The 25,215-nt window shown below is 36.6% G+C and overlaps 2 protein-coding genes and 1 pseudogene across 5 annotated transcripts; all 3 read right to left on the bottom strand.

The window, feature by feature from the left end:
- Positions 1-307: 307 nt before the first annotated feature.
- On the bottom strand, positions 308-427 carry LOC129881233 (5S ribosomal RNA; annotated as a pseudogene).
- A 15,056-nt stretch (positions 428-15,483) lies between these two features.
- On the bottom strand, positions 15,484-21,966 carry LOC129880508 (uncharacterized). Of its 4 annotated transcripts, none has more exons than XM_055954582.1 (7): positions 21,746-21,966; positions 21,342-21,684; positions 17,397-17,646; positions 17,045-17,269; positions 16,845-16,966; positions 16,510-16,734; positions 15,484-16,009 (listed from the first exon to the last, which is right to left on the bottom strand). In XM_055954582.1, exons 1-4 carry the CDS (start codon positions 21,950-21,952, stop codon positions 17,122-17,124), a joined length of 948 nt encoding a protein of 315 aa, XP_055810557.1. In that variant the 5' UTR covers positions 21,953-21,966; the 3' UTR covers positions 15,484-16,009; positions 16,510-16,734; positions 16,845-16,966; positions 17,045-17,121. The 4 variants fall into 4 exon arrangements, with proteins under 4 accessions (XP_055810557.1, XP_055810556.1, XP_055810558.1 ...); XM_055954581.1 differs by having other exon boundaries at positions 15,484-15,732; XM_055954583.1 differs by having other exon boundaries at positions 15,484-15,732; positions 17,045-17,260.
- LOC129871250 (metacaspase-1-like) lies at positions 15,673-17,088 on the bottom strand. The gene is made up of 4 exons (XM_055946152.1): positions 17,045-17,088; positions 16,845-16,950; positions 16,510-16,734; positions 15,673-15,732 (listed from the first exon to the last, which is right to left on the bottom strand). Exons 1-4 carry the CDS (start codon positions 17,086-17,088, stop codon positions 15,673-15,675), a joined length of 435 nt encoding a protein of 144 aa, XP_055802127.1.
- Positions 21,967-25,215: the final 3,249 nt, after the last annotated feature.

The raw sequence follows: 25,215 nt of genomic DNA, 5'->3' as shown, positions 1-25,215 counted from the left end.
TTAAGAGACATTACGAAGGATAATGATAGCATGCTAGACCAAAAGCCAAAATGTTGGTTATAAAGTTAGTCGCAAATGATGTTGCGATAGATAAATAACCAAAGAAAAAGGAATAGAAAGCCTCCTGTGGTAGAAAATGAGGAGAACACAAAGTGAATAGAGGATAGTGGAGCTAAAGGTCTACGTCGATACTGGATGCAAGATAACAGACGAAAGGACAGGGCAAAACATAAAGACTCGCGAAACAACGCTGAGGTAAATCTGGAGCTAAGTTGAGTGCCCCACACATTATCGCAAGGATTACAATGAAACGCGACATGAAGAATTCCCAGGGAGGTCACCCATCCCAATATTACTCTCTCCCTAGCACGCTTAACTTTAAAATTCTGATGGAACTTAATGCGTTAGTGCTAGTGTGATCGCGCGAGATGGAAGAATCTGAACTAGCGACGGAGAAACGATATGAGATTATGTACCTAGAGTATTATAAGATACGTTAAGGCAATTGTAATAAGGGCTTAAGCAAAACAAGAAGGATTAGCTAATTGCTAACTGACGACACACTCAAATGCCACAGCTCTTCAACATAAAACCAGTTAATGGAAGGAAAACCACACAATGACTATAGGGGCTAGTGGGCGAGGGAATTTCGACACCACTTGGCAGCCAACTCTGAGGGCGAAAAAAAGCAAAACCCAAAATGGTAAGGGTACTAGTTGATATAATTTATGGAAGCCAGGAAGTAATACCCAAGGTCGGAAGTTCCACAATATGACCAGGACTACAAGACTCATTCCACACTCTATCGACAAATGACTCTAAAGGGAATGTTACCCGTGGATTAACGATATTGGCCCCTGCTCCTTTGATCAAAGGCTACCTACTCAGCCGAGAAGGTGTAAAATTGTAGGGTGAAGAAATGGTAAGACCTTACGGAGTCCCTATAGCTATTATTCCAGGCAAAGAAGCCCAAGTTATAATTAACTACTGAGAGATGCAAAGATAGGTTAAGCCAAACTATCGAGATGGAATTGGTACTACGGGTGACATAATACATGGCCACGATTGGGCCAAAGAGCTCCCCCGACATCGAATATAGGATAAGGGAGAAAAAGGCAAGGTAAAACATGAGGACTAGTGAGATAACCCTAGGATACTTCTTGTACCCTCTCGTCAATTTATAAGGAAGAAAATGACACAGGATAATGTGTCTAGAGGGTTATAAGTGGGGGTAAGGAAAGTGGTGAAAGAGTTTAAACAAAACTGGTAGAACTAGCTGGTTACTACAGGATGGTAAGTATATACGCCAAAGATCCGTCAGAATTATACCAGATCATGTTAGACAAAGCACAGAACGACTATGAGAGCCATTACATGAGGGGACTGCAGCATTATTCAGTACCCAACCCTAAGGATTGAAAAGCAGAACCCAAAAGATAGAATGCCAGTTAAAGTTCTAGAAAGAGTCGAGAAGGAATATACGAGGCTAATGATTCCCAAGTTATCAATGTCACTACGCACCCATTTTATACTCTGTAAGAGTAGGGTGCTATATGGGTTATTGTTAGTAGGCTAATGAATCAGCCTATTTGCTTCCAATCAAGAACCTATGCTGCTGAAATTAGGGGGAGTTATAGAACATAGAGATGGTAAGGTTTCATGAGGTTTCCCTAGTTAATATCTCAGTTAGAAGGATTTCAAATTATGATTAACGTTTGGGCCTCAGTCCAAGAAGAGGTCGGGAGCACCGACAGGCCTTCGTACTGCATTTTCCTCAAGCTGCTGAATAGACTAAGCATACTATCAACTGCTAGAAAATATATTGCGAGCTTATGAGGTTGGCTTTAAGTGTGGCTAAGACTATCATCCACCACTTATTGAATTTGCCTACGAGAAGGGCTACCATTCCAGCATTCAGATGACCCCCTACAAGATGTTATAAGGCAAAGTGTATAAGTCCCCCTGTTGGGGAAAAAGACTAAGTTGGTAGGCCAAACAGGATTAAGCAAACTATTGACTAACAACCCAGAGTCGGCCGAAGTGATGTACAAATAATCAATATCACCATTCAGAGTTCAAATTGATAATTGAATGTTCATAACGGAGTCCCCCAGAAAAGGAACCTTGACCCAAAATATATTAGACTGTATCAAGTTACTCATAAGGTGGGCAACGTGGCTGGTAAGTTGAGCTTACCACCTCATTTGGAAACTATACGCCCAGTCCATCAGATAGGAATGCTTTGCAAAGATACTGACGAGCCACCCAGGGTATATTCCATAGATGAGGTCCAGGAGATGGAATCCTGCAAAGAAAAAAAACCTATCGCCATCTTAGATTGGCAAACTATAAGATTGTAGACTAAAGACGTGCTTTCCATCAAGATATGGTGGAAAAACCAAAACCAAAAAGAGGATGACTGGGGAAACTGAATAGAACATGAAACACAAGTATTCGCACCTGTAACCTATGTCTACAGGTAACCCCAACTCTTGAAACACGTATATTAAGTACTTGTATGGAAGTATGTGTTAGGGAAATAGATCTCCCTACGATTTGTATAAGGTGCTAAGAGAAGTTTTGTCTAATATTTGGGGACGAATGTTCTAAAGGGGGGAAGGATGTTACACCCCACGCTTTTAAAACTCAAAATGTCTCATAAGTTCCTTAGACATTATCATGTGATCCAGATATGCTACGATGCTATCAAATAACTCCAAGGAGGGAAGGATGTGGTACCCCATAGTAGAGAAGGTTGGAAGTGGAATTATAAAAATCCGGAAGGAATTGGAGGCCAAGTAACGAGTCGTAGGACTCGATTTACCTACGTAAGTTGTTAATGTAAGATTTTTATATACTTGAGCTACTAGAGGACATGCCAAGCCTACGTAGCACGGATTACATAGGCTCTTAAAATAAAGTGAGATGACGAACCTACGAGAGAGAGAAAAAATTAGTTTCCGAACTTACGGAAGTGAAGCAAGCAGGTGACAAGCAAGGACCTCAAGCAAGCAGGTGACAAGCAAGCACCTCAATCAAGAAGGTGACTGACCTGCCTGCTTGGGGGGGTGGACCCTGCTGCCACGTGGTGACGTGTGATAGGCCACATGAACCTAGGTGGCATCCTAGGGGGATACCACGTGGCACCTTCTAAAAAGGGTGGATATATATGTTAATGACTCTTAAGTCATTATGTATTCAAAAAATCAGCCAAAACATAGAGGAAACGTGAGAGAAAGAGAGTACCTATGGCAGCTTTGGTTTGAAAGAATTAAGGGTGAGTTATTCGTTATTCTTCCATGAATTAATTATCTACGGTATTCCTCAAGCACGTGAAGATGTATATATGTATATATATATATATTATGATGACTAAGAAGTCATTTCTTCAGTTTTACCCTTGGAAAAGTTGGACAGAACCGTGAGAGGAAGAAGAGAGGAGGGCTACGGCCTAGGGGCTGCCAAGGTACACCTCTGAGCTTCGCTCCATAAATAAATTATCTAAGGTATAATAAGATGAATTTAGGGTGCTAATAACATAAATTTACTGCTTCGGGCATCAAGTAAGTCATACAAACAGACCACTCAATTTCAGCGCGTTTGAAGAAGTTCTGAGTTGTGATTTGACAATTTTGGCCAATTTTGGGTAAGGTAAGGTTTCTACTTTTAATTTGTACTTTATGGTGTTGTTATGGAGTGTGTTACACGCCCTATAGGTGGATAAAAATGTGAAAATGGCATAGAAATACTTGACGTTCGGAATAAACTAAATTGGAGTCGCTATAGTTGAATTGTCGTTGAAGTAAGGCGTTGTTCTTGATGTTGCAGGGGTGTGATGTGTTGTTTCAGGGCCTAAATATGTTCTAATGTAGGTTAGGGTACTGCTGTTTGAATCCACATGACCCCCCGTTGTGTATAATTAAAGGCGTTACAAAATAAAGGCTAGACGCCCTATTGTGATATCGTATTTTTGAATAAGTCGTTTGGAGTTTATGTTGTATATTGTTGGTGTGAATTGCTGCAGTTTTTTGTTGTTGGTTGTATGTAGGTATTAAGGATCTAATTGAAAATTTGGATAGGGCACATTATAGGGGAGGTGCTGCCCAATTTTCGGCGATGCCTTAGCAAATAACAGAACTAGTCGGGAAAATGACTAAGGGAATAGATTCCATTAATAATAAGGTGTAACCTAGGGTGATGGAAAGTTAAGAGGGGTTGATATTCATATTAACTTCATGTTGAATAGGTTCAAAGGATGGCGAGGCAAACAGGATAAGGAATAATTCAGAGAAGGGATGTGAAGCTTCCCTTGGTATGTTTTTTGTATAGGTATTTAAAGCTTATCTTTTCTCTTTTGGCATGTCTTAGATGTAAGCAGGATATGATATGAGATTTGGGGGTAATTCCATTCCCAGGTTCTGAATATGACTTTAGGACCCTCACTCACTTTTGAATGATTAAACTTTAAAGTAGTAAGCTGCTATCTTCGAGTCTTCTATATGACTGTATAACAATTGATTCGACTAAGCTCTTGGTTGTAAAAAAAGAAGGCTCTAAGATAACTAATACTCAGACTGCTATAAGATATTTCATATTGGTATATGTCTAAGATTTCCAAAAACTCCTTTATACATAGTCCTTAGTAACAGTTAGAGAGTATACGTCAGATACCTTCTGCCCTGATCCCCAGGTGATGGTTCACTTGATGACTTCATTGAGTCTCAGATAATGATTTAAACTGTGTTTTGTTTCTCACTACTCTACTCATGTATACTGTAACACTTTTTCTCCGAGTCCCGGGCCGGTTATCAGATTTATGCAATTCACTGCATTGTTCGCCGAGTCCCTCGCTAGAGGGCCGGCATCCGTATATATATATATGATGTGTTATAATAAGGCGACGATGGCCTGGGGCCTGATACTGATACTATGATGATGTGTTGTAATAAGGTGGTGATGGCACAGGGCCTGATACTGATGCTACATATATGATTTACCGAACCCCTGACGGGGCCGGCTGTATTGAAAATTTGAGCATGCATGTTTTTGTGATTCACAGAGTACTGGTACAGGTTTCTGATTTGATAATTGGTTCCCCTGCTTCTCTATTTTGGATATACCTCCAGTTGTACTATGTTACGTTTTACATACTCATTATATATGTCGTACTGACCCCCTTTCTCAGGGGGCTACGTTCATGCCCGCAGGTACAGATATAGGTTTTGGCAGTCCATCAGCTTAGGATTCCACGCAGCTCAACTGGAGGAGGCTCCATTGTATCGGGGCCTAGTTTTTAATACTGTCTATTGATGTATACCATTGTTTTGTCCATTCAGGGGTACGGTGGGGGCCCTGTCCCGCCATATTTTTTCATTTATATTTTTATAGGTCTGCAGACATGTTTATGTGGGTTGTGTATGTATATTTGATTCAGCTGGGTCTACCTGATATATGATAAATGTGATTATGTTATGGCAGCCTTGTCGGCTTGCGTGCCCTATTATGTTATGATATGAACGAAAAAGGCTACAGGTTTATGAAAATGTTATCGCCCAGTTGGGCTCTGTTACATGATATGGTCTTATTTACGATTCAATATGACCACAGCTAATGGATATGTGTATGGGGGCCAGGTCGGACCCCAGTCGCGGCCTACGGGGTTGGGTCGTGACAAATAAGTAGAAGCCAGATCAAATAAAATAGTAGCCATCTAGTCACAAATAAGAATAGTACCTATGATTACTGCATCAGATGCCTCAACCTCGGTCTTTCTTAGAAAGGCATAAAATTGAGCCTTGTCATCCTGATGGGCCACCTCCCTACCTGGCTACACTGTTCCTCGACCTCTACGGCCTCTCAAATTTCCTCCTCACCCATCTTGTGGATATCATCTGCCATTACCACCTCTGCCCATCGGTACCACTACTCTGGTCTACTGTGATGCTAAATCAGTTTTGCGAGGGTGAGGATACTTTCTCCTTATATGTCCCGACTCCCCATAATGAAAATAGTTGCACTCAAAGGACGACCTACTTCTTGACATAAAATAAGCTCCTTGGCCCTCCTGGGCAGGATTCTGCTGTAGAGTACCCAAAAAACTATTCATAGAAGTGGGCATTGCTGACTGGATTGGCCGAGCAATCACCGGCCTACCTGAACCTCTAGAATAGGATCTCAGGAAGTTATTTCTGTTTTTGGGCTTCTTAGACAAAGCCTTGGCCTGCCCATCATGTCACACTCCATCTACCTTTTCACAAATTCTATCACTTCATTAAAATTTTTACATGAAAAGATCATATGGACAGATAAAACCTGTAACTCGGGATTCAATCCCTTTATAAATAACCATATTCTCTCATCTTCCGTAGTCACCAACTGAGTAGCATACCTAGACAATACATGGAATTTGGTCTCATAAGTAGCCACAGTTATATTACTCTGTTCAAGTTCCATAAATTCATCCTTCTTGTAATTGCTTGAGGTACAAGGCACATATTTTTCCAAGAACAGAGCATGGAACTAGACCTAAGTAAGCGGGGGAAAAACTGGTGAGCGAAACTACACATAGGCCCTCCACCACTACATGGCTTCACGCTGTAATTGGAAAGTCATGAACTCAATCCCGTGCTGGTGAACTATCCTCAACTTTTGCAACCTCTAATAACATTCAAGGATGAACTCATAGGCATCCTCACTCTTAGAACCATGGAAGATTGGAGCCTTAAGCTTAAGAAATTTGGCCAGCATGTCATTCTTAGTATTGATCATCATTGGCCCTTAAGTGGATGGAAGAAGGCATCAGTGCCTAACCTCTATCTAAGAAGCTACCAAAGGGAATGGGCGAGAAACTAAAGCTGTTGTTGCAGGAATTATGGGAATGGCTCTAGTACCAGCCAATCTACTCAAGAAAGCCTTAATCTACTGAGCTAATATTGGTTCTAGAGGGGAAAAACTGGTAACCCCAGTTTAGGTGTCCTTCACCTGTTCAGCAGTCTCCTCTTCCTCAACCTCTATGTTACCATCTGCTTCATCCTTGGGTATGGGAAGGGTCTCTTCTCTCAATATCTCTTTAATTGGAGCCTCATCCCTGGCAGGTGTTTATTTTCCTTGGCCTCTACCGCGTCCCCTTATCCTGCCCCTACCTCAGTCGCGTCCTTTTATAACTGGCTCCTCTTTTGTCTTAGAAAGAGCGATGGGCTGGACACCATTGTAGAGTATGTTAACTTTCTGCGGACTAAAGAGTGAAAAATGTTAGATAACAATTTGGATCACTAGATACCAATAGGAATCATGTTATACCACAAAAAAAAGATACAGGAAGTTTTCCTAAAGTCATGTAGCCTTTTAAAGAAAAGTACAGATGTCTACCTAATGTGTCGCATATTTACGGCACTTTCAAATCTCAAAACAGTGAATTAGTGTACGTTCCAAGTATATTTCTGTAGATATAATATGTTTTTTTTATTTTCTAGGAAAACTAAGTCGCGCACAAGTTTGAATGATTTTGTGAGTCTATGATGTTGTTTTGATAAGGACCAAGGACTATGAGCTCCACCACGGACTATAGTGCTTTACATAGGACATGGTGGTTGCTGTAATTATAACCATGTAAAGTTGAAGGTGATAGAATTTTGACCAAGTAAAACTTCATGGGACCCTTCATGGGGCCGTAGAGTCCACTACGGAGCGTGTTGATGGATCGTGAAGGCTGGTTGAAGACTTTGGAAATTCTATGAAGGCAATAACTATGGACCCCAGTATGGGATGTACTCAGTACCATGAGGCATGGTGCTTTCCCATGAAGAAATGAAGGCCCATATAGTGGTGGATCTCAGTTAAACACCACGGAGCAGGACCATAGACCGTGAAGACTAGTACAGTCTATAGCGCGTGGGTATAAATTATGCCAACTTAAGTTTTCCTAGTTGGTTTAGGAGTAGGTTTTGTACTTCTATAAATACCTAAATTTATTATATGTTTAGGGTTACGTGTTTTACTATCAATTTTGAGTATTATTGTGAACGACATTGGAAGACACATTCCACTACTTCTTGAGATTGACTTTTGAAATAGAATTTTGGTTTTCATTATTGATTTGTGGTTCATGTGTATGATTTAAGGTTTATTTCTTCATTCACGTAAGTATTGATTTATGAATTCTACGCCATTTCTTATTTTTTTACTTACAATTATGAGTAGCTAAACCCACAACTAGGGTTGTGGGAACCATGACGAAATAACAAAAGTAGGCAAATATGTAGGGTGATCATCATTAGGTGTTTTGCATGTATTGTTATTTTCTTCATCTAAAAGTCTTTCTTGATGAGTGCATCCATTAGGAACATGCCCATATTCACTGCTTGCCTGGGAGGGAGGTTGATTAGAAAACGATTATTACTATAGATTTTCAGAGGAATAAAACTTTATCAAAGTTACTTGAGACCAGGAGGAGATAGTACTCTGAGATCCAGAGGGAGGGTTAGTAAAGCACACATTCTGAGACTGGGAGGAGATGAATAAAATACGTCTAACAAGGAGCAGAAGGTGAATTAGATGTTACCTAACTCTCTATAATTTGCATGCAATACACTGAATAGTATCGTGAATACAATTTGTTTATTAAGTTATATGTCATGGGGAACAAAACCCTAGCCTAGTGTTCAAACTATTTACAAACTAAATTTTGTTTACTTGTCATTACATTGTTAATTTTTCTTCAATCAAAACAAAAACCCCACTATTATTTTATGTACTTTTATTTTTTAAAAGTAGAAACTACAACTAAAAAGTGATTTCTAATAGACTTGTTTCAACCTATTATCTGTGGGATCGACCCCGACTCTTAGTTGGATAAATATATTGCTAGTGATCATCTATATTTCTTTCGAGATGTATACTTGAACTTTATTAGTACCGTTCTGCAAGACTCTACCAGAATCATTTTGGTACAACGAGATCAACAAACCTAGGGTTCTAATACCAATTTTATCACAATCCTTACCCGCCGTGATTGGCACCCACACTAATCCTCCAATGGGAGAACCACTATTTTAGCCTAAATCTAATAATAATCGCTAGAGATAAACAATTAGAGTTGCGGAAGCAGGTTTAAATAATTAAGTAAGACTAATTTTCCATAAACTCAAACAATCTAGTCAACAACCCAAACATGCGGAATTTAACACCTAGGACCTGAAATTCAATGTAGCTAAACTTCTAGCCCATAACAAGTCTAAAGGAAGGGGATACAACCCCAAAAGTTATAAAAATAATAAATGTTTGAAAGTCTAAGTCCAAAGTGAAGGACCAAGTTATAGAAGAGTCCATGGTATCCAGAAAGAGCTGGCTTACCCTTGAACTCTAGCAACTAAAGGTCTTCTATGCGAGGTCTCTCAATAGCCACCGGAAGATGCCTTGTACTCAATAAAGATAGAGCACATGTAGTATCTGTACACAAAGACAATGGTGTACTGGTAGGATCACGTGGCTAGATAGTAAGTAAGAAATGAGCAAGCAATTACAGTATAGTAAACACATATATACAAAGCATATTACCACTTATCATCTTATAACCAGTACTTAAACATACTCACAGATTAAAGGTCTCAATTATCCTATAATTTCAATAAAGGGTCCCTTCATGGGACCTACAAACACTTGTTAGTGTGTCAGAATGTGACACCTAGTCTAAGATTGTGTTAGAATGTGACATCCGATCCAATTATGTGTCAGAACGTGACACCCGATTCAAGCATACATAATCAACCACAAATACAGTGAATTGTTCAATAGCCATATCTACTAAGAACAATTTCACTGCAAGTCATAGAAAATAAACAATCATTTCACATGGTTCATTTTATCTTTCCCTATTCACATACATATATGCATAAATGGACCAATAACCAAGCACACATAACAAATACGTCAAGACAAAACCATCATCTACCTCGAAACCAAGCTTTTAGAAACTCTAAACTATTAGAGCATTCCATTTCCTATTTTATTCGATTTGTTCTTTGTCTAAAAACAGTCATATACACTACACAAAAAGGATCAATAAAATGGCCAAACTTATATGAATTATTACGTAATTCCTAATTTAGGCCAAACTCATAATCCTAACCCCCCCTCCATCTAGGGCTACCTCCCATGTCATGACCCAAGCCCAGGGCCTAGACGTGACATGGCGAATGAGGAACTCAAAATTACCTCAAATAAGCCTCTTAGCATTCTTTTAGCCTTTCATAGGTAATAACAATAAAATAAATAAGCAGAAATCATAATAGTAAATCTTCAACTTACATATGTCCAACAATACCTCTAACGTTTAGATTTAACGGGGCTAAGATAAGTCCCTAGCTCACCCTCAATCATAATAGAAAGAAATATCATAGTAAGTATCTAAAGATATCAACATATCATAAGCTAGAAAGATAAAAGAGTATTGTTCCTGGAATATGAGAACTCACCAAAAGTAGTCTTCAAACGAAATCTCAACTAGCCACGGGGAGGAGGACGGGGAGGAGCACCGATCCCTACATGGTGATATCATGTAGGCAAAAGAGTATGCGTTAGTACTTTGAATGTACTAAGTATGTAAGCATGCATGAACATTGAGGAAACATTAAAATATTTATGTAATATGAAACATAATTCAATACATGCATAATCAATCATATAGATATCCTTTAAAATATTCATTTTGTGGGAAAATGCCCATAACCGATATTTAAGACCATGCGAGCTATCACATGGAATCCAACATAACCCTCTACGTTGGCCAGAGAGACTACTTGCCGGGTAGAACTCCATCAACTTTGTTCATTTCTTTAACTTTAACTTTAAGGGCTATTTGTGGATCCATTAGCTTAAGCCTACAAAGGCTCCTATGTTGGTACATAGTTAATGAGACAAAGGGTTGCTACTAGGATTCCCTTACCGAATCTCACCTCAATGACCCATTCGATGCTAATTCAATCCTATAAAATAGCTTAATACTTTAAAATAGTCATAGCATATAGCTTGAGAAAGCAAAACATCATATTCGGTAGAATAACTCATTAAAACCTTTGGTAATTCAAATATGCAAGAATTGTCCTTATTGCATAAAGAATCCATCATTCATATCATTTCATCATTCTTTCATTTCATAAGACTCCCTTTTGATCATAGATATTTCTTTCATAAACATTCATTTGGAGTCAAAGCTTTCAAGTTAAACTTTATTGAAAATATAGTAAAACTAGGTGGGTTCAAATCACTTCAACTTTCAAACATGAATGTAAATGAAATTATACATAAATACGTTGAAATCCATCAATTAAAAATCATGCTTTAAACAATCCAGCATGAATTTCAAGAACCTTTAAAGATCTAAATAGAGAAAATACTTGCAAACTATCAATTCATACATATGAAATCATTTTGCATCAAAATAGACCAATAATCATTAGTTTAATCATGATTCATGCTATTAAGTAGAAATAAGATTATACCCATAAGAAAATCTTACTTGAAATCAAGATATTTAGTTGAAAGAGTTTGAACTACATGGGTGTGAGAATCCATGGATAAATACCTACATAACTTAGAGTAAAGCTTAAAGAAAATAAACATAATTTATCATATAATTAAAACACTTTAGACATGAGAGTGGAAGGAATACTCTCATTAAAGCCTTACATACGGTGATATAAGATAAATAATTAAACTTCAAATACTTAATAATCTATGCATTTGAAATCATGCTATGAAAACCCATAAAGCTTCATACTTGAATTAAATAGAAGACTTTGATAATTCATTTGGGCTTCATGGATGAAAGGATCCATGAATCAATACCACATACCTTAGAGTAAATTTTAAAGAAAATAAACATAATTTATTATATAATCAAAATAATTTAGGCATGAGAGTTGAAGGAATACTCTCATTGAAGCCTTACATACCTGGAATCCAAAGCGTTATTTAAAATCGAAGGACTTAATAAACACTCTTGAATCCTAGAATTTTCTCCTCGCCGGAGTATTTTGTGTACTATCCGAAGTATATGAATCACCAGAATAGTATTTCTACACTACCAAGAACTAAAACTATATTTTGAGAATGAGTAAAGGAGTGTATAGAGAGAAGAGTTGCTTGAGAAAGCTTGATGAACAAAATGATGAAATAAGGTGGTATTTATAGGTGTGAAGGAGGTACCTAACAATAATTAAAATAATTATAAAAAAAAATTAAAAATTTAATGGAAGATTGTGATGTCATGGGTGATGTCAAATGGAGGATTATTGATATCATGGATGATGTCAAATGGATCTAGATTTTTCCATGGTTGGTGAGATGAACCTTCTTTTAACGGAATACTCTTTTTCAGAGCTGCATTTGAAAAAGATAACTTCCTCAGAAGGATTTGGTGTCTCATATTAATTGTTACTCTAGACGTCTACTTTTATGTCATTGAAAAATCAACCAATTTGGAGTATCCTACAGTGAGATATGATTTTCTTCTATAAAAACTCCATTTCATCATAGCACCATGTCTTGCAATAATTTATTTGACCTACTTAACCTCAAAAACTTAAAATATGGCACAAAAGTTATAGGTAATGATGTTCGGATTATTCAGAAATTTGAATCACCTAATTTGGACTATTCTATTAAAAGTTATACCCAAAATACAGAAGCGATATCATTTTCATCGAGAATTGGAACATCATATACAACGTTTTAGGGGGTGTTACATTCCACCATTAATTTTTGGCCAAAACCCTCCTCCAATGATCACCGACTATAATTCTAGGTTTTAGGAATCAAAATACGAATTAGGGGACTAATTATCTTACCTTTGGCCAGAGAATTTGTGGAAAATTGATGAAAATGTGCTTTGGGTCGCCTCTTAGCTCTTAAGAATAGTTTTATGCAGAAAATACCATTTCTGGGGTTTTTATCCCTATTAAGTCGCAATTGTCCCTCCACAGCAGAGTCATCCTGCTCTGGCGGCCCCGCCCTACGGGATATACGGAGACAGAGAGATCTCAAATAGTCTCAAGGTCTCCCATATCGCAACACACCCTCATCCCATGACGTCTTAACATCTACCCTTCACGCCAAGTTTAATTCCGAGAGTTTTACTCGCCCAAATACGATTTCGTAAAATCGTACAACCTCCATATCATCTTGGCTATTAACTCAATCAATCAAACTGTGAAATCAATCCTTCATCTATTACCGGATTACCCTAGACCTCACTTGACTCAAATTTTGTAAAAGTTTGGCCTAGACTCAAAATTTCTAAGTCACTACCCGAAAGTTTTCTAGCTCGGTGTCCTTTTCCCTTGGCTTACCGTAACGACGGGGACAGCTCATTACATCAAGAATGATATTTATCTTCTTTTTTTTCCTCAAATTTTTGACATTATGCTCATTTTCTAATCAATGATAATTAAATTAATTAAATGTCAACACATTAAGAAAAAAATGGTGCCAATAATGGCTCTTACGTACCGTTACACCATTTCTTTGTTTATGGAACATATACAACCTTCCCTCTTTCATATGGATCTAAAAGAATTTGGAAACAACTTAACAAATATTAATTACGAAAATGCAGTAATTAGAGAAAATGAATGCACACGTTGACCTTAAAAATTTGCTAACAGTTTAAAAGAAATTATTCATCATATTAATCATGTTAGTATTTACTTTCATTAGTAACTTTAAAAGGTGGCATAATTCTTAAGTTTATTTTTTGTATGTTTGATGGTATTCTATTTCCTTTCTTAGTTTGTTTTCACATCTCATAATATTAGTTCTTTTTTTTTCAGAAAAATACATGCTTTGGAATTTGAGGAAATAAATGTGATCTACAATATGATGTCAAAATTATTAGTTTGCGAATTGCGGCTTGCATTTATGATGTATATATTGTAAATGAAAATGTTATATTAGTACTAGGTAGTTGTGGCCCCTGCCAGCACGGACCCAACGTTGGAACATTTTTCTAGCTAAACGACATATATTATTGCATATTTACACACAAATATTGCATGGTTGCTAAATGTTACATTGTTTATATCCATCGTTGTATTATTTGCATCATATTTACATGCTATACTATTTACGTATTGAAAATGGTGGTGGAATTTTTGTTCCACAATCGTGTCTCTTTTTTTGCTTCTTGGCACGATTAGGCAAAAAGTAGTTGCATAGTTGCAATAGTAACAATTGTTGGTGTTTGTTTGTCAAAAATGAAAAAAAAAATAAAAAAAATAAGAGGATACATATATATATATGGATAGGGCATATACAAGAGTTACCATATAACTTTAAAATAATTACAAAACATATCGAATAAAGGGTGGATCTATGACTGTGTATCTGGGAATGTGTATCTGGGAATGTGTATATGAGAATGTGTATCTAGGATTATGTATCTAGGATAGTTTTAAGCTTTAGGTATCTGAAATAATTTTGTAATGTGTCTCTTAGGTATTTTAAGTCCTATGTATCTATTGTATCTGTGCATAGATACACTTCCAAAAGTCACAAAAATCAATGATACACAGATATTTGGCATGTAAGAAAATTTCACATAATTTTTGTAATTTATCGTTTTCATTTGTCAACTTCTCCAAAGAAAGTGCAAGCTCTTTTTTTTCTTCAATTACCCAGTGAGGCCTGGGTTGTGTTGTATTATTTGAGCAAATCAAGAGGATGACAAGACCATACTTCTATTACAACACAGAGGTGATTCTATCTCCTTGGACAACAGGAGTCTCGGAACAAAAATTTACACTACTCCTTCTGGACAATATGTACAATCAACTTACAAAATGAAGAAATTTAAGAAAGAAAAGGAGCAAAATTAGAGACCCAAAATACTGTTGGTTATGGTTTGGAAAAAGGAAGAAAAAAAGGGTCAAAAATGTTGATGTGGGATAGCAAATGTAAATAGTTTTTGTTAGCTATTTAAGTTACTTAACTTCATTGTTTGTAGGTACATCAAAAATACACCAAATACCAAAATATATAAAATACATGATATAATATTTTTTTACCATTGAGAGATTTAGGAAAGGTTCTCTTGGAGATCTCTTGGGTATAATATTTTAGGTATTTGGGTGTGTAAGAAAATTATTATGTATTATATGGTTGTAACAATTTTCCATATAATGAATATTTTTCTAGATGGTCCGTGGTTTTCCCCGCATTAAATTTCCATGTTAAATCTTTTGTTGTTATTCTCTTTAAATTTCTCTATTATTATTTTCTGTTTGAAGGCCGAAAATTAGTCAGGTGCTTTTTCCCAACAAGTACAAGCCTTCGTGTCTCAGCCAAGTAAAGTTTCAAACACTCAATTTCATTCTTTTGTACAAAGGAAAAAGGAATGTAAGCACCAAACTTTTAAAGTAAAGAACCAAAAGTACAGAGAGTCGCATCTCACAGCTAAATTCTTGAACAAATTCAGTAAATCTATAGATATTGCAAAAGTTAAGGGCCAGCTATATTGACAATAGTTTCATTATTAAGCTTTCTATCTGAAATCTATTCACATTATCATGCATAAGCAGAGCATATTATAGAAGCCGATGAAATTTCTCTTTACAAATTAAAGAATCCAAATCCAAACACACCAAAAGGGGGAAAGGGAGAATGAGAGCAGGAAGAGTTTCACAATGAAAATGGCTTCGCATACACATCGAATGACTGGCAAGTTGTTAATTGGGGCTCCTGAAAAGAGTGCAACGTAAAAGAGAAAATGTCAAGAACTACACTTGAATTCTGTAACTCAGGAAAATTAAGCTAACGTAATGAATTTAGGCCTGTATTCCGTACAAGTTTTGATATTTATCATAATTTCAAAAGAATAAAGCTGATAAACACAAAACATCTTTGGTCTTTCAGAGCGTAGCTAGTGCATTTATGCTCTTGCGAGCTGTAAATGGAGTTGACGCCTTCTCCTCAATGCCAAAAAGAATTTAAAATGTGGTTGACATACACAAGAGTTCTGCAATGAAGTCTCATAATCACCCAAAAGGAAGAACAAGGTTGGATCAAGCGTAAAACCACTAAAGTAATTGAAAAGCACCAAAAATTGAAGGCTTCAAGTAAATCAACAATTTTTTTCAGTTCAAAATAGATTTGAATTATTCAAATGTATGATTCTCTTGACACTCTACTTGAATGGTAAAAATTGAGATCACTAGATGATTAGAATTTTAAAAATAAAAACATTACAAAGGTTCTTTTTTAAAATATTCAAAATGTATGATTTTTTTAACATTCTACCTCAATGATGAGAATTACATTACATTGACCTTAAATATTTTATAAAACAATGCAAAAGTCTTTACATATAAATTTATTGTATAAATTTAAACCACTTATTAGAGATAAGATTCAGAATCTGAACATTGCTTCTTCAAGAGCAATTTTTCCTTTATGAAAAGAGATTGCTGATAAGAAAAATACACTTCAATAGTAAATTAACATAATATATTCAGTTACCTGACTAAAGCCTCCACCCATACCGACACTACCACCTTTCAGAAGCATGGAGATGAGAGATGTGACAACACCACCACCAAAGTCACCCCCTGAACTTCCACCATCTTGTCGAATGACATTTCGCATTGCAGTCAATAAACTTCCATATGTGGCTCCATGACCATGCTCAATAGCTTGAATAAAACAGAATGTCATTGCGCCAGTTCGAGTTATTTTTGAAAGAGCCTGAACATCAAAGTAACTAAGTTAAATCCAGTGCATAGAAAGAGGGATAAACTAATAGTTTCAAGTTAAATTCAGTACACAAAAAGAGGGATAAGATTAATCAAACTTACAGATGTATCAACGGAAGTTTGATCATCATCACAACCACTAAAAGGGAAATCTTCACCACCATTAGTTCCTTTCCAGAAACCAGAATGGGGACGATGGTCTTCCCATCTTCTTTAAGAGTTTCCTGAAATTGAAAGTGTAAGGAATAAAGGAAAAGCTGAAAAATTTTGCAAAAGAAATTAAGAAAGAGAACTCCAGAGACCTTATTAAGCTTCCAAGCAGTGAGATGAAAATCTGGTATGCCATGACTACAATCTAGTGGCTCGTCAGCCGTTCCGGTCACCTCGCCAGGATACATGTGCATGCGTGAGTTTCTTTGCCATACCACTGTTTAGATATTTCAACATCACCTTTTGCTAAATGGCCCAAACCGAGGGACACTCCAAAGGGAAGTGGCCTCGAATTGAATTTCATCGGCCTGTAATATCTATTCGAATCACTTAAATATTTAAAGCGCAGTAACTGGAAACATTTAGATGAAGTAGCTATTTCAAATAGCCTTAGAGCAACAATTTTTTGACCAAAAACGCCGAGCAATAATGAATCTCAATCACCTAAAAAATGCAACGATGGTTTGGCCAAGATGCAGCAGTGCTTCAGCTCTTAACAAACTCAGCAATAAAGAGTTCAAATCTGCTAAAAATGCAGTGATAGTTTGGCCAAAATGCAGCAGTCCTTTAGCCTCAAACTCAGCCCAAAGTGCAACATTTATAGCAGCAATATTTTTAGCTAAAAACACAGCAGTTGTCTGGCCTAAAAGTGTAACAAATTTTAGCTCAGCATATAGCAGCAACTGGCTCAAATCTGACCAAAAGTGTAGCAAATAGCTTAGTCCAAAATTCAGCAGCAGTAAGCAACTAAAATGCAGTAGTCCTTGGCTCATAATACATCATAAAAATGAAGCAGAAAATGACAACTATTTTCATCAATATGAAGCCACAAATTTGCCCAAAATGCAGCACAGGTGAGCTCACAAATGCAGCAACTATATTTTCCTTTTAAGTAAGGTATCTATCCAGACCAACATAAGTGTAGCTGCCTGAAGTTTCAGGTTTGATACTGCTACATTCCTTTCTTGTTCAATTGTTAGTCTATTAGAATTTCCTAGGTAGTAAAATATATATCTTTAGTTCATCTCTTAGCCAATGACATGGCGATAGAAGTTGCTTAACTGCTTTCATTGGTAGTACAACATAAAGCTCCCTGCAGAAATTTCGTATCTTAAATTTCCCATTACCATTTACCACATAAATAAAAAATGATAGCTCTAGGTTCAAACCACAACATCCTTGTTGAATTTTTCCATACCATACATTAGGAATTGCGAATATGTCATCTAATATAGAGCTTATTGTAAACGAAAAAAAAACTTGAATTCTGTTTTGTAAATTCGAGAATACAGATCCTATTGATATCTGACACTAATTTTTTTTTTCTAAATGGCACAAAAATACTCATTCTAAGAAAGGAAAAAGTTTCAAACTTATCCGCAAAATATTACTCGGCACACCATCTAAATTTATACCTGAAGATCTTTAATTTCTCACTAAAAAGAAAAATGAAGCACTTAAATTAGACTTATCCTCAGCCGTAGATTCTTCTGCTGCTTTAATCCCAAAATTCTTCTTTGTGTTCTTATTTGAGTAAATATTCTCATTAGACTTATCACTGTTGCTATACATGAGGAGCAACCATACTTGAGATTAAAATTTCATTTTTTTTTAATTATTAAACGAACCTAACCCTATCATATGCCTTGTCCATGTCCAACTTGATCACAACATTACCACCTTGGTTTGGTTTTTTAATTTGATGAATGATTTCCTGTGCAAGCATGATGTTCTCAGAAATGCTCCTATTTTTAACAAAACCTGATTGGTTCAAGGAGATCAAATTAGGAAGGATAGGTGCAAGTCTGAGACAAAGGACTTTGGATATAATTTTGTTGGTGAAGTTGCTAAGACTGATAGGTCTAAACTCTGAGAGTTTATTGGGATAGTTCACTTTTGGGAGTAGAACCAAACATGCATGGGAGAAGTACTTGGGCATTTTATGGCCACAAAAAAAAGTACTGAACTACTGCAAGAAGATCCTCCTTGATGATGTCCCAGCAAACTTGGAAAAATTTGCCATTCATACCATCAGGTCCTGCTGCAGAATTGGGATTCATTGAAAATACCACATTTCTCATCTCCTCTATAGTAGGCATAGCTTGTAACTCAGAATTTTGTTGTTCAGTGATCATTCTAGGAATGCAATTTAAACTATCTTCCTGAATGAATTTCTCTTCCCGTGAATATATGTTGGAAATGGTCACATGCTGCCTTGACAATGTTTTCATATCCCAGAATCCATTCACCTTCCTCATTTTGAACCTTGTGGATATAAAGTTTCCTCCCCCTTCCTCCAATCAGGGCAAGTATCTGGAGTTCATGTCTCCCTCTTTAAACCAATAAAGCTGTGTTTTTTGTTTGAGCATGGCTTCCTTCAGTTTCAAAAATCTAATATATTCTGCATTGAGAGCATGGAGGGTACTTCTATTCTCTTCAGTGTTCATGTTGATGAACTCTTCTTCAGCAATTCTAGTTTTTTCCTCATAATACTTAACCTTTGAATAAATGTCACCAAATTCCCTCTTTGACTAGTTGCTCAAGGTAGAAGTCACTCTTTTCATTTTCTGGTGAAATATCCACATTGGGTTGCCAACTATATTCCTTTTCCAACAGTTGTTCACAGTCTCCAGGAAGTCCTGATGATCTGTCCAACAGTTCTAAAATTTGGAATATTTGATTGGATTGAACTGCTTGTCCACAACTTCCATAAGTAAGGGGCAATGATCAGACCCTACAGAAGGTAAATAAGTGATAGAGGTGTGGGGCATGCATTCCAACCACTTATCATTCACCATACCTCTATCAAGTCTTTTCCAAATTCTGAAATTGATGCTTCTCAAATTGGACCAGGTAAACTTCTACCCACTGTAACCAAGATCCATTAAACCACAGGCTTCAATCACACTGATGAAATCTTAACTCTTTCTCACATTGTAAGTCACTCTTCCCAGTTTTTCCTCAGGATTGGTAATAATATGAAAGTATCCAATTGTACACCAGGGAAGAGTATTGTTGGCATACTGGAGCAATTTGTCCCAAAGAGGTCTTCTGAGAGGATCTTTACACTTAGCATAGATAAAAGTAATTCTAAACTTGTTGGGAGATAACACATGACTAATATCACATGTAATTTGTTGATCATCCTTGTCCAACACTTCACAATCCATATCTTTAGTCCATAGTATCCAAATCTTTCCATTTGGATTATGGACAACATGGTCCATGTTGAGCTGAATTCTGATAGAGTTGAGATAGGAATTATCAGAAAAAAGGTTCTAGGATAGTAATGAGGGAGAGGTGATGTACATTTTTGAGAGATTGGAGTCTTTGCATAACAACTTGGGTATTGATATCCCTTACATTCCATATGATTGTATTCATTGGAGATTTTTGGATTGGAAAAGTCTGGTATTGGGTCTGCCTGTAGGGACAGAGTTGGTAGGACTAGTGATTTTGGAGTTAAACCTTGTTCTATGAATTTTTCTGGGAGATAACCCTTGGCTATTAATGACCTGTTGGAGTTCAACTTCAATATCCTTGTCATTGGTAGGACTGAAAGCCTTTATCAGTTCTTCACTGACCCTGTCATCATCATCTTGTCTATCCTCAGATTGGTTATCAATGTCAATTTCATTTTCTGATTCAAGAACTCCATACTCATCTATCTCAGAAGGGATTCCAAGGGTGGTATTAAGGGTACATTTGGCTGTGGAGGTATTAGGATGGTTTTGTAGGTGATTTGTCCGGAGGAATGGTATTATGCTGGACTTGGAGGGTAGTAATATCCATGCCCACCTGGTCATCTTCTAACACAAATTTCTGACAGTTGGTATCCCCTTTCTGATTCAGCATTTGAGTTTCAGTCCCCTCATCCTTTTGTCCTTCTTCTAAAGTATTTTTTTGGTCCTCCTTCCTTCTTTTGATGGCATCTCTTCTTTTTTTTACTCAATTTGTTCTTTTTTGCATTGGATCCCATGGCACTAGTACTAGCAATTGATCCCATGTCCTTAGCCATAGAGCCTTTTCCCTAATTTTGCATTAGAGTACTTTCATTGTTTAGAGATTGATTCTGATGCTGTTGAGACATTTTTGGATGTTGAACTTTAGAGGTTGCAGTAGCTCTAAAGTCAAACCTATGGTCAGTGGATTGGTTCTCATGCAAAACATGAGATGAATTCCCCCCTTTGGTTACCCCTTCCTGCAGGTTAGTTGGGTTCTCTTCCACACCATCCATCCCTCCATCAGCTTCATCTTCAGACAGATAAATCGGGGTTTGGGATGGGGACTGCAGCAAAGTGATGTCAACAACATTCACAGGGGAGTGGGGTGGTTGGTCCTGAGAATTAGGATCAACATTCCTCATTTGGGGAGATCTTAAGTCACTACCTGAAATTGCAGCTCCTTCCTTGTGACAGTTTGTATTTGCATTTGTATCAGTCACCTTGATCTCTTGATCTTTGGATTTCCTGCTATCATCACTGTTTCTTTTTTGATTTTGTTGCAGTATCTCATTTTTATTAGATTTCTTGGTCCCAGTGGAAGGCTCATTGTGCAGAACCTTTTTTTTCTGAGTGTGTGACTGCAGTTGGTTCCTAGAAGTCAGGTTTCCATTATTTTGTTGCATATTTGATTGTTGATTTTTTTTTATTTCTCCTCCTTTGTGTTTGCCACTCCTCTTCATGAGTTTTTCCCCCTTCATGCTTACATGTTTGTTGGTTTTCTTTGGTACCTGCATCAATAGGTAGAACATTAGCAGAATCAATAAGATTAGGACTAGTTTGAGAAGATACCTGATTAGTAGCTGATGTCCCTTGTTTGTTTTTGTTTTCAGCCTCAGCATCTCTGCTTTTCTTGTTCTCCTCATCCCCTTTTGTTTTTACCATACACACTTGTGCTAAGTGGCCTTGGTGCTTACAATAAATACAACAATCAGGCAGGCCTTCATATTGAATGGCTTGCCATCTACCAATTGTGAAATCATCCTCATCAAACCCCATCCACACATGAGGGGAGGGGGGGGGGGGGTTCTTTCCTTAGTCAGGTCTAGCTGAATTCTTACTGTAGCCACACTTCCTCTGGTTTTTTGGAGGGATGCTGCATCTAGGTAAAGAGTTTTGCCAATGGGAGATAAAAGAGCAGTGAGGAATTCTTTATTATAACAGTGCCATGGGAGTTCAGATAGTGTGACCCAAATAGGGACTATAGGGGTTTCTTTTTCTGGAGAAAAGGTAGGTGTCCATACTTGAATTCTCATCAACTGTACCTCTATGTATTCTTTTGTTTATTCCAAATGGAGATGTGATCCTCCTCATTGTCAAGATCTATGTAAACGTGTCTTGCATTGAAGTGAGCAATCTTCACACCCTTTGTCAACTGAGCTTATTGGATAAAACTCTTCCTAATCACTTCCAACTTTGGCATGGTGTTAGAAAATTTCCCAACAAGTGTGTACCTACACCTTGCAGTCAACTTGACCATGAAGTCTTCCTTTCTCAAGATCACTGCAGGAAGACCCTGCCTGGTAGTGATCTTAGGCTTAGAAATTTCAATAGAGACCTCAGTTTTAGCTTGGTTAGCCCTCAATCTTGTAGCATAAGAGTGTATAATAGTGTAAGGACTTGGTTCAGGAATCAGGTTAGATTTGGGGAAAAAGTTGGGATTGGAATTAGGACTTTCGGTGGGATTGTTCACTGGTGGCTGTTGTTTGGAGTTTGGATTGTGATTGACATGTTTCTCAAAGTTAGAGATTAGTTTACTGAGATCCTGAGGTGCAAGGGATTGAGATTTTGAAGCCTGAATAGTAGTAGAATTCTGAGTGTTATCTATTTCACTTTTATCCATATGGCTCTTTGTTATCTCAACATGATTATCAGTAGGATTACTCACACTGCCTTTTTTCACATGCTGCATAAGATTGTTATGATTGACTACACTTTGCTCAATTGCATTGGATTGCAATTGAGCTATATTATTAACATTATGAGCACCATCAGTACTGAATAGAATAGGATTGTTAGGATGCATACCTTGGACTGCAGTATGACTGATGATTCTTTGTTGAGAGTCACAACCAAGTTTAGCTTCCTCTGCAATCTTGCTTCCATTCAAGCTCTGATTGAGATGAACTTGAATCTGTTTATCCTCCTTGCTAATTATTACATTACCTGATTCAATATCATTATTTTGTTGTTCCAATTGGACTGAAAGTCTCATCTCCTGATCATCTTCGTCCCTTAGCACATCATTTTGATTGTTGGAATGGGGCTTTTGAACTTTGTCTCACCAATGGCACATTCGATAGTAATGTCTGGGCTTGTGAGACTTGTGTGATGTAGCTAAGCATTTTTTTGGTTCCATTTTTTATCCCTTTGGTTCACCAGAGCTCCGGCGACCTCGCCTGAAACCTCGCCGGAGTCGATTCGACCATGGGAATTAGCTGTCCTTGTACCAATCGACACATCTGATGGAGATTCATCTCCACTGCCTGTAATTACTCGAATCAATCCCTCTTGGGATTTAGAAATGATTCTTCAAGCACACAGCAGATCCTTCTCAGAAATGCAAATAGTGATCGCAGGACTATTTCACTGATTCTCGGAGCTAGGAATGGAATTAGAAGATGAGACGATGGCTTTTGTTCGTATCGAGAAGATCTACATTCGTATCTGCCGAACAAAAATTTGTGGTGTCCAGAGGTGGGTGCACCTCCACAGCTTGAGAGCTTTTTTGAGAGAGAATTTGCAGGCTTAGTCTAAGAGTCCGTTTGGATGGGCCGAAAAAAATTAAATTTTATGTACGAAGTATTTTTAGAATTTTGAAGTGCTGAAAGTTATTTTTATAAATAAGCAGTTGAGTGTTTGGATAAAATTGCTTATGTTGAAAATAAGTGTTTGAATTTTAGGGTTAAAAGAATAAAAATGATAGTTTGGAAATATAGTTAAAATATAAGGGATATAAAAGTAATTTCCATGGTCAAACAAAATGGCTTTAAGCATTTAGAAAAAAAAAAGTTAGAAATTCTAACTTTCCATTTTTGACTGACTTTAAGAATTTTATGGTTTAAAGTTAGCATTAGGCAAACACGTCCAAAAGCTAAAAAGGGATTTTAAGTTGGTTTTAACCAACTTAAAGCCAATCCAAACGGGCTCTAAATGAGCTTTCCATTCTAGGATTTAGGATTTACAGATGGAGATTTTGGTACTTGTGGATAAGTAGGTTTCGGCATAAAATATCGAAAATTGAATTATCGAATCGAATGACTATTTCAGTATTTTGGTATTCGGTAATTTGGTAATTCGATTCGATATTTGATACTGAAATATAAAATTTGGTATTTCAGTTTTGGTATTCGATATTTCGGTTTTGATATTCGGGAAATACCGAATATCGAATTTTTTATTTTTTTTAATACAAAAAAACTAGAAAAAAAAAAGAAGAAAATTTACCAAAAAGAGAAGAGTCTAGTAAGAGAAAACTATCTCATTTTTTCATTTTCCTTACCATTTTTATTTCAACTTTCTCACGATTACAGCATACTATATGCATACTTTCAAACACATACATTATGGATAACTGCTAAAATTTAAATTCATGTACATGTAAAAATTATAAATTCTAATTTCAAATTTATGCAATTGGTTAAGAATTCTAATTTCACTTTGCATGATTCACCACGTCAGTTATCTACATAAACTATTTGGTAGTTACATTGAAAACGAAAGATTTCAACTCTTTCATATCTTTGCAGGAACTAATTAATAATTAGTGCAGTGATGTAGAGTTTTTGAATAATTCAAAGAAAAACATATGTATAAAAATTATGTGTGATATATTAGAGATTTTTGTTTTCACTCTTTTTCATCATTTTTATTATATGATAATATTTTTTTTATTCTGTATCTATTCATAAATTATTTTCTCTTTGTTTACAATGTATCATTTCTCCTCCGTAAAATGTGGCTTTAGAGCAATTTCGATTTTGATATTCGGTAAGTTAAAATGCATATATTAGTTAATTATGGTGTAGTAATAAAAATGTAAGTTAAGATATGTATTTTTTAGGTTAATGTAAATATTAAGTGCGGATAAATTTTTATTGTACATTAACTATTAAAAAAATATGGTATTACTGAATACCGTATCGAACTGAAGTTTAATTTACTGATTATCGAATTACCGAACCAGAACTTTAAAAATACCGAACCGAATACCGAACGCCCAGCCTTATGGATAAGAACAAGGAGACTAGTTCGTGGGTGAA

This window comes from Solanum dulcamara, chromosome 2 (assembly GCF_947179165.1).
Source record: "Solanum dulcamara chromosome 2, daSolDulc1.2, whole genome shotgun sequence".
Lineage (NCBI taxonomy): Eukaryota > Viridiplantae > Streptophyta > Magnoliopsida > Solanales > Solanaceae > Solanum > Solanum dulcamara.
Note: the sequence above shows the minus strand (reverse complement) of the source record. Positions and strands in the feature narration are given on the sequence as shown.

Bases quoted from the DNA above. Each gene is read 5' to 3' on its own strand.
- LOC129871250 (XM_055946152.1), bottom strand. From the start codon at position 17,088: ATGGCATACCAGATTTTCATCTCACTGCTTGGAAGCTTAATAAG. The intron at 16,735-16,844 runs GTAAGTTTGATT...TTTGATGTTCAG, and splicing joins AAACTTCCGTTGATACATCT to GCTCTTTCAAAAATAACTCG. The intron at 15,733-16,509 runs GTAACTGAATAT...CACTCTTTTCAG, and splicing joins TGGGTGGAGGCTTTAGTCAG to GAGCCCCAATTAACAACTTG.
- LOC129880508 (XM_055954582.1), bottom strand. From the start codon at position 21,952: ATGGGGTTTGATGAGGATGATTTCACAATTGGTAGATGGCAAGCCATT. The intron at 21,685-21,745 runs GTATCTTCTCAA...CTATTGATGCAG, and splicing joins GGACATCAGCTACTAATCAG to GTACCAAAGAAAACCAACAA. The intron at 17,270-17,396 runs GTGATTGAGATT...TGATTCGAATAG, and splicing joins ACCATCGTTGCATTTTTTAG to ATATTACAGGCCGATGAAAT.